The 12,566-nt window shown below is 46.5% G+C and overlaps 2 protein-coding genes across 2 annotated transcripts in view; one reads left to right on the forward strand and one right to left on the reverse strand.

The window, feature by feature from the left end:
* Positions 1-12,566, forward strand: part of LOC139580328 (calcium uniporter protein, mitochondrial-like) — a 518,594-nt gene that overhangs the window by 295,749 nt on the left and 210,279 nt on the right. The gene's annotated exons all lie outside the window — the stretch shown is intronic.
* Positions 1-12,566, reverse strand: part of LOC139580326 (cAMP and cAMP-inhibited cGMP 3',5'-cyclic phosphodiesterase 10A-like) — a 159,329-nt gene that overhangs the window by 115,818 nt on the left and 30,945 nt on the right. The window contains exon 2 of the mRNA XM_071408878.1: positions 10,386-10,523. Coding sequence (XP_071264979.1) covers positions 10,386-10,523 — 138 coding nt within the window. The remainder of the gene's footprint in view (positions 1-10,385; positions 10,524-12,566) is intronic.

Below are 12,566 nucleotides of genomic sequence, written 5' to 3' on the forward strand. Positions count from 1 at the left end.
ACAAAGCAGCACATGTCATTTTAGTGTCTAAATCACTGACAAGATCATTAACAACTAAAGTGGTTTACTGTCATAGTGATATGTCCAGGACTAAACCCTGATTGGATGTCCAGGACTAAACCCCGATTGGATGTCCAGGACTAAACCCTGATTGGATGTCCAGGACTAAACCCTGATTGGATGTCCAGGACTAAACCCTGATTGGATGTCCAGGACTAAACCCTGATTGGATGTCCAGGACTAAACCCTGATTGGATGTCCAGGACTACACCCTGATTGGATGTCCAGGACTAAACCCTGATTGGATGTCCAGGACTAAACCCTGATTGGATGTCCAGGACTAAACCCTGATTGGATGTCCAGGACTAAACCCTGATTGGATGTCCAGGACTAAACCCTGATTGGATGTCCAGGACTAAACCCTGATTGGATGTCCAGGACTAAACCCTGATTGGATGTCCAGGACTAAACCCCGATTGGATGTCCAGGACTAAACCCTGATTGGATGTCCAGGACTAAACCCTGATTGGATGTCCAGGACTAAACCCTGATTGGATGTCCAGGCCTAAACCCTGATTGGATGTCCAGGCCTAAACCCTGATTGGATGTCCAGGACTAAACTCTGATTGGATGTCCTGGACTACAACCTGATTGGATGTCCAGGACTAAACCCTGATTGGATGCCCAGGACTACACCCTGATTGGATGTCCAGGACTAAACCCTGATTGGATGCCCAGGACTACACTCTGATTGGATGTCCTGGACTACAACCTGATTGGATGTCCAGGCCTAACCCCTGATTGGATGTCCAGGCCTAAACCCTGATTGGATGTCCAGGACTAAACCCTGATTGGATGTCCAGGACTAATCCCTGATTGGATGCCCATGCCTAAACCCTGATTGGATGTCCAGGCCTAAACCCTGATTGGATGCCAAGGCCTAAACCCTGATTGGTTTATATTCAGAATACATTTCTCAGATAAAAAAGAGCCAAGCTGTACATTTACCAGTGATTCAAGAATCTTAGCTAGACCAGGAAGCCTTGAAATGTGGTGATAATTATTACAGTTATTACCATCCCCCTTATGGAGTAGAAGCACAAGAGCTGATTACATACTTTTGGAATATTTCCTGACAACAATGTGAAATAAAAATGGTGGTTATTGAGACAACAATGATGGGCGCTGCACACTTAACCAGACCGGGATCCAATTGGTCGGCTCCTGGGGATTTCTTGTCTATTGCTAGTAAAGCATCCAGGATGTATTTTTCTGAAAATAGCCTAAAAGAAAAGCTTTGACTATCCTTCCTCTGATCATTCAGCAAGTTCCCCCTATCACCATCCTGCCCAGTATCATTATGAATAGGCGTAGAAGTTTTCAAAGAGATCGCCTGCTGAAATAAAATGGTGATTAAATGCATCAATGATAGCATTTTATTTCCTGTAATGAGGCCAGTGTCTGAATTAATTTGTTGTGGAGGAAGTAGAACCATTCAGGGATTTGACAGTTTTCCAGAAACTTAGCCGGGTTCCCGTTACAATCCGAAAGAGCAGTTACATAACAATTAGATTTAGCCTTTCTGATTTGACTCACAATGATTCCTCAGTTGCTTAAAAGCTTGCCAGTCCGGGCATAAGCCTGTGTTCCTGGCCTTGAACCAAGCATCATCTCTTTTATAAATGACTTCTGATAATTGCGGCATGTACCAGGCATTCAATCAACCTTTAACCCTCCATTATATAAAGGGAGCATGACTATCCACAATAGTATAGAAGACAAAGAGGCTCATCGCTGAATCAAGTAAGAGGGAGCGCTGAAATACAATCAAGATCACAAAAATAAAGATTGTTTAAAGAAAAAGCATGATCACTGAAGTTTTTAAAGTTCCTCTTTGTGATGTCACAAGGCTTTAGATTTGTTTAGTATTTTCACATCTCTGTCACAAACAACTGGGTAACGGTCACTGGGTAACGGTCACTGGGTAACGGTCACTGGGTAACGGTCACTAACGTCTTTCTGCGAAGATAACAGTAGAAACATATTCCTCTGGTGGTTTTCGTTAGAATGAGATCAATCAGAGTTTGACTTTGAAGGATCTTTAAGGGTTGGGCCGTGTTAGGTTTAGTCACCATCTGGGTTAGGTTTAGATCATTACACGTCTTTTAGATTGTCTGACGCCTGCATATTTCCCAATCCTAATTGAGGTCACCCAGGATAATAACTTCTGATTTAACAAAAGAAGACGACAAACTAGTCCCTAGCCGAGGGAGGACGCTATAACAGTTATGGAGACATGTTTCCCCAGACAAAGGCTTAAAGATAGTAGCTAAAGATGTTAGCAAGGGAAATGGATTTCAGTAAAGAGACATTATTGTTTTATAAGAATGACCCCTCCACCACCTCTGCCCTGTCTGTCAACTCTGAACACATTATAACCTTCAATATTAATATCAGAGTCCACACTAACCCCAGAGATCCACGTTACAGTAAATACCAGAATGTCCAGATTTGTCTGCATAGCCCAGATCTTGATGTAATCCAGTTCAGGAAGTGATGTAATCCCATTCAGGAAGTAAGCTCCTAATGTTCAGATGCATCAACCCAAAGTCCTTTACGAATTGTAAGACACACAGTGTGTTCAACTCAAACAAGCTACGTTCAATGGGAGGTTACAGGCCCTGTCTCATGGTTAATATTGATATAGTTGGTATGGCTATCAGATTGCATAGAACTGACTCATTTGGTCTATCCTTATTTGTAACAGAGGAAGGAGTAGAAATGTGAATTACTTTTCCAAGGTTAACACCATAGGGCCTGAGGCCGCAGCCAATGTCCAGCATGAAGACCTCTCAGAGTAACTAATGATGGAATGTTATAAACTGTTATAAACTGTTATAAACTGACTAACAAGGGGCTGTGGTTGCTATAGTGCAACAGCCCAAGCCCTCTACGTGATTTGAAAACAGAGGGGGCTATTAAAGAATAAGGAATTCACATTTGCACTAATAGTACTGGGTGGAGCAGACCACAGTGGGTCTTCTCTTTTGGAGTGCACAATAGCAGATCTATTCAATCGAATGGGGTACAAGATTACGACACTCCGTGGCACTATAGTACGACGACAACGCTTCGAACCGGACGGGAGGTATTACCTGAGCAGGGCTTGGCAGCGAGTAGATATGAACGAGAGGGTTCAGCCTCCTAGATGGTTTGGGTGGAGTCCATCTTCCCTGTAGTAGAGTGTGTGGTCACCACCACACCACACTCATGGAATAAGTAAAAGCAAGTAAGCATTTCATTGTACTGAGTTAAACTTCGCTGTATCCTGTGCATACAGTATGACAAGTACACTTGGATTGGATAAATCTACCTACAAAAGCCAAACAAAGTATTTGTAATAGGTAAAACAAAACCATTTATATTCAAAGATGTGATTTTTCTTATTACCGCGTTACTGTAGGACGTGAATGCAGAGACAAACAACCCTGTCTCTAACTAACGGGTGATTAGTGCAGAGACAAACAACCCTGTCTCTAACTAACGGGTGATTAGTGCAGAGACAAACAACCCTGTCTCTAACTAACGGGTGATTAGTGCAGAGACAAACAACCCTGTCTCTAACTAACGGGTGATTAGTGCAGAGACAAACAACCCTGTCTCTAACTAACGGGTGATTAGTGCAGAGACAAACAACCCTGTCTCTAACTAACGGGTGATTAGTACAGAGACAAACAACCATGTCTCTAACTAACGGGTGATTAGTGCAGAGACAAACAACCCTGTCTCTAACTAACGGGTGATTAGTACAGAGACAAACAACCCTGTTTCTAACTAACGGGTGATTAGTGCAGAGACAAACAACCCTGTCTCTAACTAACGGGTGATATGCAGATGTGGTGTGTCTGGCACCTACAACCATACCTCGTTCAAAGACAGTTAAATATGTTGTCTTGCCCATTCACCCTCTGAACGACACAGATACAAAATGTCTCAAATGTCTCAAGGCTTAAAAATCCTCATTTAACATGTCTCCTCCACCTTCATCTACACTGATTAAAGTGGATTTAACAAGTGACATCAATAAGGGATCATATCTTTCACCTGGATTCACCTGGTCAGTCTATGTGATGGAAAGAGCAGGTGTTCTTAATATTTTGTGCCCTCAGACATATCAGTCTGTGTCCCAAATGGCACCCTACTCCCTATATAGTGCACTCCTTTTGACCAGGGTCCATAGGGCTCTGGTCAAACAGTAGTGCACTATATAAAGTAACAGAGTGGCATTTGGGATGCAGGCCCAGTGTTGCTGAACCATTCAAACAGACTGTACATTGTTGGTCTGTGTTACATTGACGTGAAAGTCAGGTCAGTTAATATTTGACCCAAATACTACCCTAAGGCTCTATTTCACACACACACTAACGCACTATTTCACAGAACCACAGAGTGTTATTTAGAAAAACCCACAGTGTGTTTTGGAACAGTCAGCTAATCATGGTAGGGTTAGTGGATTCTGTGGGCTCCACCAATGGTAACAGTAACAACATAGTATCAACATGTTTTTAAAAATATATATATATTTCACCTTTATTTAACCAGGTAGGCCAGTTGAGAACAAGTTCTCATTTAACAACTGTGACCTGGCCAAGATAAAGGAAAGCAGTGCGACACAAACAACAACACAGAATAAACATAGTCATTGAGACAACAAATAGAGGCTGTGTCACTATAACCTACACTGCATTCGGAAAGTATTCAGACCCCTTCCCTTTTTCCACATTTTGTTACGTTACAGCCTTATTCTAAAATGGATTAAATCATTTTTCATCAATCTACACATAATACCCCATAATGGAAAAGTGAAAAAAGATTTTTAGACATTTTTGTAAATATATTAAAAATAAAAAACAGAAATGCCTTATTTATGTAAGTATTCAGACCCTTTGCTATAAGACTATAAGAATTGATCTCAGGTGTATCCTGTTTCCATTGATCGTCCTTGAGATGTTTCTACAACTTGATTAGAGTCCACTTGTGGTAAATTAAAATGATTGGACATGATTTGTAAAGGCACACACCTGTCTATATAAGGTCCCACAGTTGACAGTGCATGTCAGAGCAAAAACCGAGCCATGAGGTCGAAGGAATTGTCCGTAGAGCTCCGAGACAGGATTGTGTCGAGGCACAGATCTGGGGAAGGGTACCAAAACATTTATGCAGCATTGAAGGTCCCCAAGAACACAGTGGCCTCCATCATTCTTCAATGGAAGAAGTTTAGAACCACCAAGACTCTTCCTAGAGCTGGTCGCCCGGTCAAACTGAGCAATCAGGGCAGAAGGGCCTTGGTCAGGGAAGTGACCAACAACCTGATGGTCACTCTGACAGAGTTCCTCTGTGGAGATGGGAGAACCTTCCAGAAGGACAACCATCTCTGCAGCACTCCACCAATCGGGCCTTTACGGTAGAGTGGCCAGACGGAAGCCACTACTCAAAACTATTGCACTATATAGGGAATAGGGTGCCATAGGGCTCTGGTCTAAAGTAGTGCACTATATAGGGAATAGGGTTCTATAGGGCTCTGGTCTAAAGTAGTGCACTATATAGGGAATAGGGTGCCCTTTTGGATGTAGTTTAATTGTCCCTCCCTACCATACACTACCCTACCATACACTACCCTAACCCACCCCACCCTAACCTACCCTGCTCTACCCTGCAATACCCTATCCTGTTCCACCCTATCCGCATGGCTGGCAACACGACTCTAGACTGTAGCCCTCGTGTGCTCTACCCTGCTCTACCCTATCCGCATGGCTGGCAACACGACTCTAGACTGTAGCCCTCGCGTGCTCTACCCTGCTCTACCCTATCCGCATGGCTGGCAACACGACTCTAGACTGTAGCCCTCATGTAGAAAAATGGAAAAACCGCTCTAAAATGCGACAAATCTACCAGCACTCACACACACACACGCCTGCACACACACACACACGCCTGCACACACACACACAGCCTGCACACACACACACAGCCTGCACACACACACACAGCCTGCCTACACACACACAGCCTGCCCACACACACACAGCCTGCCCACACACACACAGCCTGCACACACACACACAGCCTGCACACACACACACATACACACACAGCCTGCACACACACACACAGCCTGCCTACACACACACAGCCTGCCCACACACACACAGCCTGCCCACACACACACAGCCTGCACACACACACACAGCCTGCACACACACACACATACACACACAGCCTGCACACACACACACAGCCTGCACACACACACACAGCCTGCCCACACACACACAGCCTGCCCACACACACACAGCCTGCACACACACACACATACACACACAGCCTGCACACACACACACAGCCTGCCTACACACACACAGCCTGCCCACACACACACAGCCTGCCCACACACACACAGCCTGCACACACACACACAGCCTGCACACACACACACATACACACACAGCCTGCACACACACACACAGCCTGCACACACACACACAGCCTGCCCACACACACACACAGCCTGCCCACACACACACAGCCTGCACACACACACACAGCCTGCCCACACACACACGCCTGCACACACACACACAGCCTGCACACACACACACACAGCCTGCACACACACACACAGCATGCACACACACACACAGCCTGCACACACACACACAGCCTGCACACACACACACAGAATGCACACACACACACAGCCTGCACACACACACAGCCTGCCCACACACACACACAGCCTGCACACACACACACACAGCCTGCACACACACACACACAGCCTGCACACACACACACACAGCCTGCACACACACACACAGCCTGCACACACACACACAGCCTGCACACACACACACACAGCCTGCACACACACACACACACAGCCTGCACACACACACACAGCCTGCCCACACACACAGCCTGCCCACACACACACAGCCTGCACACACAGACACACGCCTGCACACACACACACAGCCTGCACACACACACACACAGCCTGCAGACACACACACAGCCTGCCCACACACACAGCCTGCCCACACACACACAGCCTGCACACACAGACACACGCCTGCACACACACACGCCTGCCCACACACACACACAGCCTGCACACACACACACACACACACACACACACAGCCTGCACACACACACACAGCCTGCACACACACACAGCCTGCCCACACACACACAGCCTGCCCACACACACACAGCCTGCCCACACACACACACACACACAGCCTGCCCACACACACACACAGCCTGCCCACACACACACAGCCTGCCCACACACACACAGCCTGCACACACAGCCTGCCCACACACACACAGCCTGCCCACACACACACAGCCTGCCCACACACACACAGCCTGCACACACACACAGCCTGCACACACACACAGCCTGCCCACACACACACAGCCTGCACACACACACACAGCCTGCCCACACACACACAGCCTGCACACACACACACAGCCTGCCCACACACACACAGCCTGCCCACACACACACAGCCTGCCCACACACACACAGCCTGCCCACACACACACAGCCTGCCCACACACACAGCCTGCCCCCACACACACCCACACACAGCCTGCCCACACACACACAGCCTGCCCACACACACACAGCCTGCCCACACACACACAGCCTGCCCACCCACACACAGCCTGCCCACACACACACAGCCTGCCCACACACACACAGCCTGCCCACACACACACAGCCTGCCCACACACACACAGCCTGCCCACACACACACAGCCTGCCCACACACACACAGCCTGCCCACACACACACAGCCTGCCCACCCACACACAGCCTGCACACACACACAGCCTGCCCACCCACACACAGCCTGCACACACACACAGCCTGCCCACCGGCGCTGGTCCCAGGAGGTTGTTTCTGACGTCAGTAGGAGAGCTGGGCGGAGGGCCAGCAAGGCCTGTGGGCCATTGATGGATGTGCTTGGTCTGTGAGGCAAGCCGCTCTCTCTCTCTCTCTGTGTGTGTGTGTGTGTGTGTGTGTGTGTGTGTGTGTGTGTGTGTGTGTGTGTGTGTGTGTGTGTGTGTGTGTGTGTGTGTGTGTGTGTGTGTGTGTGTGTGTGTGTGTGTGTGTGTGTGTGTGTGTCGGGCAGCGCAGACTCAACGTGCCCGTTCCAAACACGTCTAATGACCCATAGAGACCCGGCAGACCCTCTCCTTCTCTCTCTCTTTTACTTAATCCTGTCGATCACACTCTCTCTCCTCTTTCTCTCTCTCTCGCTCTCTCCTCTTTCTCTCTCTCTCTCTCTCCTCTTTCTCTCTCTCTCGCTCTCCCTACCTCTGTTTCTCTCCCTCCTCTCTCTCCCTTTCTCTCTCTCCTCTTTCTCTCTCTCCTCTTTCTCTCTCTCCCTTTCTCTGTCTCTCTCTTTCTCTGTTTCTCTCTCTCTCTCTCCCTTCTCTTTCTCTCTCTCCTCTCTCTCCCTTTCTCTCTCTCTCTCTCGCTCCCTTTCTCTGTCTCTCCCTTTCTCTCTCTCTCCCTTTCTCTGTTTCTCTCTCTCTCTCTCTCCCTTTCTCTGTTTCTCTCTCTCCTCTCTCTCTCTCTCCTTTCTCTCTCTCCCTTTCTCTGTCTCTTCCTTCTCTTTCTCTTTCTCTCTCCTCTTTCTCTGTCTCTCCCTTCTCTTTCTCTCTCCTCTTTTTCTGTCTCTCCCTTTCTCTCTCCTCTCTCCCTTTCTCTCTCCTCTTTCTCTGTATCTCCCTTCTCTTTCTCTCTCTCCCTTTCTCTGTCTCTCCCTTCTCTTTCTCTCTCCTCTTTCTCTGTCTCTCCCTTCTCTTTCTCTCTCCTCATTTTCTGTCTCTCCCTTTCTCTCTCCTCTCTCCCTTTCTCTCTCCTCTTTCTCTGTTTCTCCCTTCTCTTTCTCTCTCCTCTTTTTCTGTCTCTCCCTTTCTCTCTCTCTCTCCCTTTCTCTGTTTCTCTCTCTCTCTCTCTCCCTTTCTCTGTTTCTCTCTCTCCTCTCTCTCTCCTTTCTCTCTCTCCCTTTCTCTGTTTCTCCCTTCTCTTTCTCTCTCCTCTTTCTCTGTCTCTCCCTTCTCTTTCTCTCTCCTCTTTTTCTGTCTCTCCCTTTCTCTCTCCTCTCTCCCTTTCTCTCTCCTCTTTCTCTGTCTCTCCCTTCTCTTTCTCTCTCCTCTTTTTCTGTCTCTCCCTTTCTCTCTCCTCTCTCCCTTTCTCTCTCCTCTCTCCCTTCTCTCTCCTCTTTCTCTGTCACTCCCTTCTCTTTCTCTCTCCTCTTTCTCTGTCTCTCCCTTCTCTTTCTCTCCTCTTTTTCTGTCTCTCCCTTTCTCTCTCCTCTCTCCCTTTCTCTCTCCTCTCTCCCTTTCTCTCTCCTCTTGCTCTGTCTCTCCCTTCTCTGTCTCTCTCCTCTTTCTCTGTCTCTCCCTTCTCTTTCTCTCCTCTTTTTCTGTCTCTCCCTTTCTCTCTCCTCTCTCCATTTCTCTCTCCTCTCTCCCTTTCTCTCTCCTCTTTCTCTGTCTCTCCCTTCTCTTTCTCTCCTCTTTTTCTGTCTCTCCCTTTCTCTCTCCTCTCTCCCTTTCTCTCTCCTCTCTCCTCTTTCTCTGTCTCTCCCTTCTCTTTCTCTCTCCTCTTTCTCTGTCTTCCTTCCTTTCTGTCTACTATTCTGTCCATCAGAGACGTGATTAAAGTAGACACACATCAGGCTGAATAAATGAATGCATTGAAATGGGGGGGTGGAAATGTGGTTGTCTCATCGACCTACCTTAAAATGACTGCACTAACTGTAAGTCACTCTGCATAAGACAATCTGCTAAATAACTAAAATAAAAAATAAAATATATATAATTTTTTTTAAAGTGTGATAGGAGCGGTGCTCGTTCCCTGGTCCTGTTAGGCTCAGCTGGTAGAGCATGGTGCTTGCAACACCAGGATTGTGGGTTCGATTCCCGGGGCCACCAGTACGTAAAATATATGCACACATGACTGTAAGTCGTTTTTTGTATAAAAAATATTTTAAAAAACGTCTGGTAAATGGCAATTCACAAATGGCTTGTAAACAACGGGGGTTGTCCTCCGTGGAGACGGGAGGTGTGAGATTGGTCCTGCAGCTCTAATAAAGGCTTTATATCTTATTCATTAAGCCTTCATAAGCACTTCATAAACTATCTGGTGCTCAATAGAGGCAGATGTAACAGGGTATTGTGTGTGTGTGTGTGTGTGTGTGTGTGTGTGTGTGTGTGTGTGTGTGTGTGTGTGTGTGTGTGTGTGTGTGTGTGTGTGTGTGTGTGTGTGTGTGTGTGTGTGTGTGTGTGTGTGTTACCTGCAGGCAGACTACCGCTGCTCTTCCACCTCTTGTGCCATCTGTCCAGCGTCTCTGAACTCACGCTCTCCGATACAAACTCGTCCAGCGTCTGAGGGTGAACGGAGAGATACGCCTTCACTTGGTCGTCCGTCAGACCTGCAACACAAAAGACAGAGGAGGACATGAGCTCTTTCATTCATTCAATACATATTTTATTCATCGTATATATTTAATTCATTCATTACATCATTCATTCATTATACATTTCATTCATTCATTACATCAATCATTCATTACCTATTTCATTCATTATATATTTAATTCATTCATTACATAAATCATTCATTATATATTTCATTCATTATATATTTCATTCATTCATTACATGAATCATTCATTACATATTTCATTCATTCATTACATCATTCATTTATTATATTTTATTTATTTACTCATTACATCATTAATTTGTTAAATCACTCATTCAATAATGTATTATATATTACCTCTTTCATTTATTAATTCATTGTATATTTAATTAATCTATCTTTTGGCAGAAAACACAAAGACAGAAAAAGAGGATGATTTCAGATGTTTGACAGAGAGCGATACAGCTTCATGTAAACACATAACACAACGTCCCAGGTGACATCGCTGATTCATATCATGACGTCATGACAACCAGTTTTTTGTCCGCCGGGACGGTGGCGACCAAGGCAGTGGAGGTAGTGCCGCTGGGTCTCTGGGGAGAGGAGGCCCGACAGAGGCAGCTAGATGAAGGAGGGGAAAGAGGGCTGGAGTGTTGCTTAATGGGCAATTAGGTTGTTGAGAGCTGCTGTTTATTATGTGTGTTGTCGGGGACGACGGGGAGAACAACCATTGGCCAGGACATCACTGACTGTCTGTACTGTCCTCTCTCTCTCTGTGTGTGTGCGTGTGCGTGTGCGTGTGCGTGTGCGTGCGTGAGTGTGCGTGTGCGTGTGCGTGTGTGTGCGTGCGTGCGTGCGTGCGCGCGCGCGTGTGTGTGTGTGTGTGTGTGTGTTTTGTAAGTATTGAGACTAGGAATTCTGAGACAAGTTTTCTGAATAACCCACCGGGTTTTGTGCATCTCCCGGGTGGCGCAGTGGTCTAGGGCACTGCATCGCAGTGCTAGCTGCGCCACCAGAGTCTCTGGGTTCGCGCCCAGGCTCTGTCGCAGCCGGCCGCAACCGGGAGATCCGTGGGGCGACGCACAATTGGCATAGCGTCGTCCGGGTTAGGGAGGGTTTGGCCGGTAGGGAGGGTTTGGCCGGTAGGGATATCCTTATCTCAGTATGTAAAAAGAAAATAATAATAATAATAATAATAAAATGTATGCACTCTACTGTAAGTCGCTCTGGATAAGAGCGTCTGCTAAATGACTAAAATGTAAATGTAAAAAGTGTGTGTGTGTGTGTGTGTGTGTGTGTGTGGTAAGTATTGAGACTAGCGATTCTGAGCCAAGTTTTCTGAATAACCCACCGGTTTTTACACCACCCGTTTTTTTACACCACCCGGTTTACACCACCCGTTTTCACACCACCCGGTTTGACACCACCCGGTTTTACACCACCCGTTTTTACACCACCCGGTTATAGGACTCACACTTAGATATAACCCATTTTTACACGGACATTGCCATTGAGGGCTTCCGCCATTTTAAAGTAGTCAATTGGGCCGGCGTTCCTATGGGTTGGGATCAGACAACGCCCAGAGCATTGTTTCCTTCTTCAACTTGGGTGCTATACTTGAATTGTTAGATATTACTGCACCGTTGGAGCTAGGAACACAAGCATTTCGTTACATCCGCAATAACATCTGCTAAATATTTTGATCTCTATGGTAACGTCACAACATAGAGGACCAGACAGGAAGGTTTCTGTCACTCATAGAGAAGAAGGAAGATATCTAGTTTGGGTCAGAGCCATGTATTTAGAGAGTGTTTCTGCAGTATTGATGCATACATTTCTTACACTAGGAAAAAAGGAGGATATCTACTGTAGTTTGGGTTCCCGAAGTAGTCAAGTCCCAAATATATCCAAATGAAATCCAACTTTATTTAAAATGTGTTTAAGAATCGTTCCAGACTTAAAATAATACAATCAAACATCAAAACAACACAGGACATCTAAAATACCATTACCCAGCTAGCACACAACGTTCTGAGAACCATCTGTTTCT

This window comes from Salvelinus alpinus, chromosome 7 (assembly GCF_045679555.1).
Source record: "Salvelinus alpinus chromosome 7, SLU_Salpinus.1, whole genome shotgun sequence".
Lineage (NCBI taxonomy): Eukaryota > Metazoa > Chordata > Actinopteri > Salmoniformes > Salmonidae > Salvelinus > Salvelinus alpinus.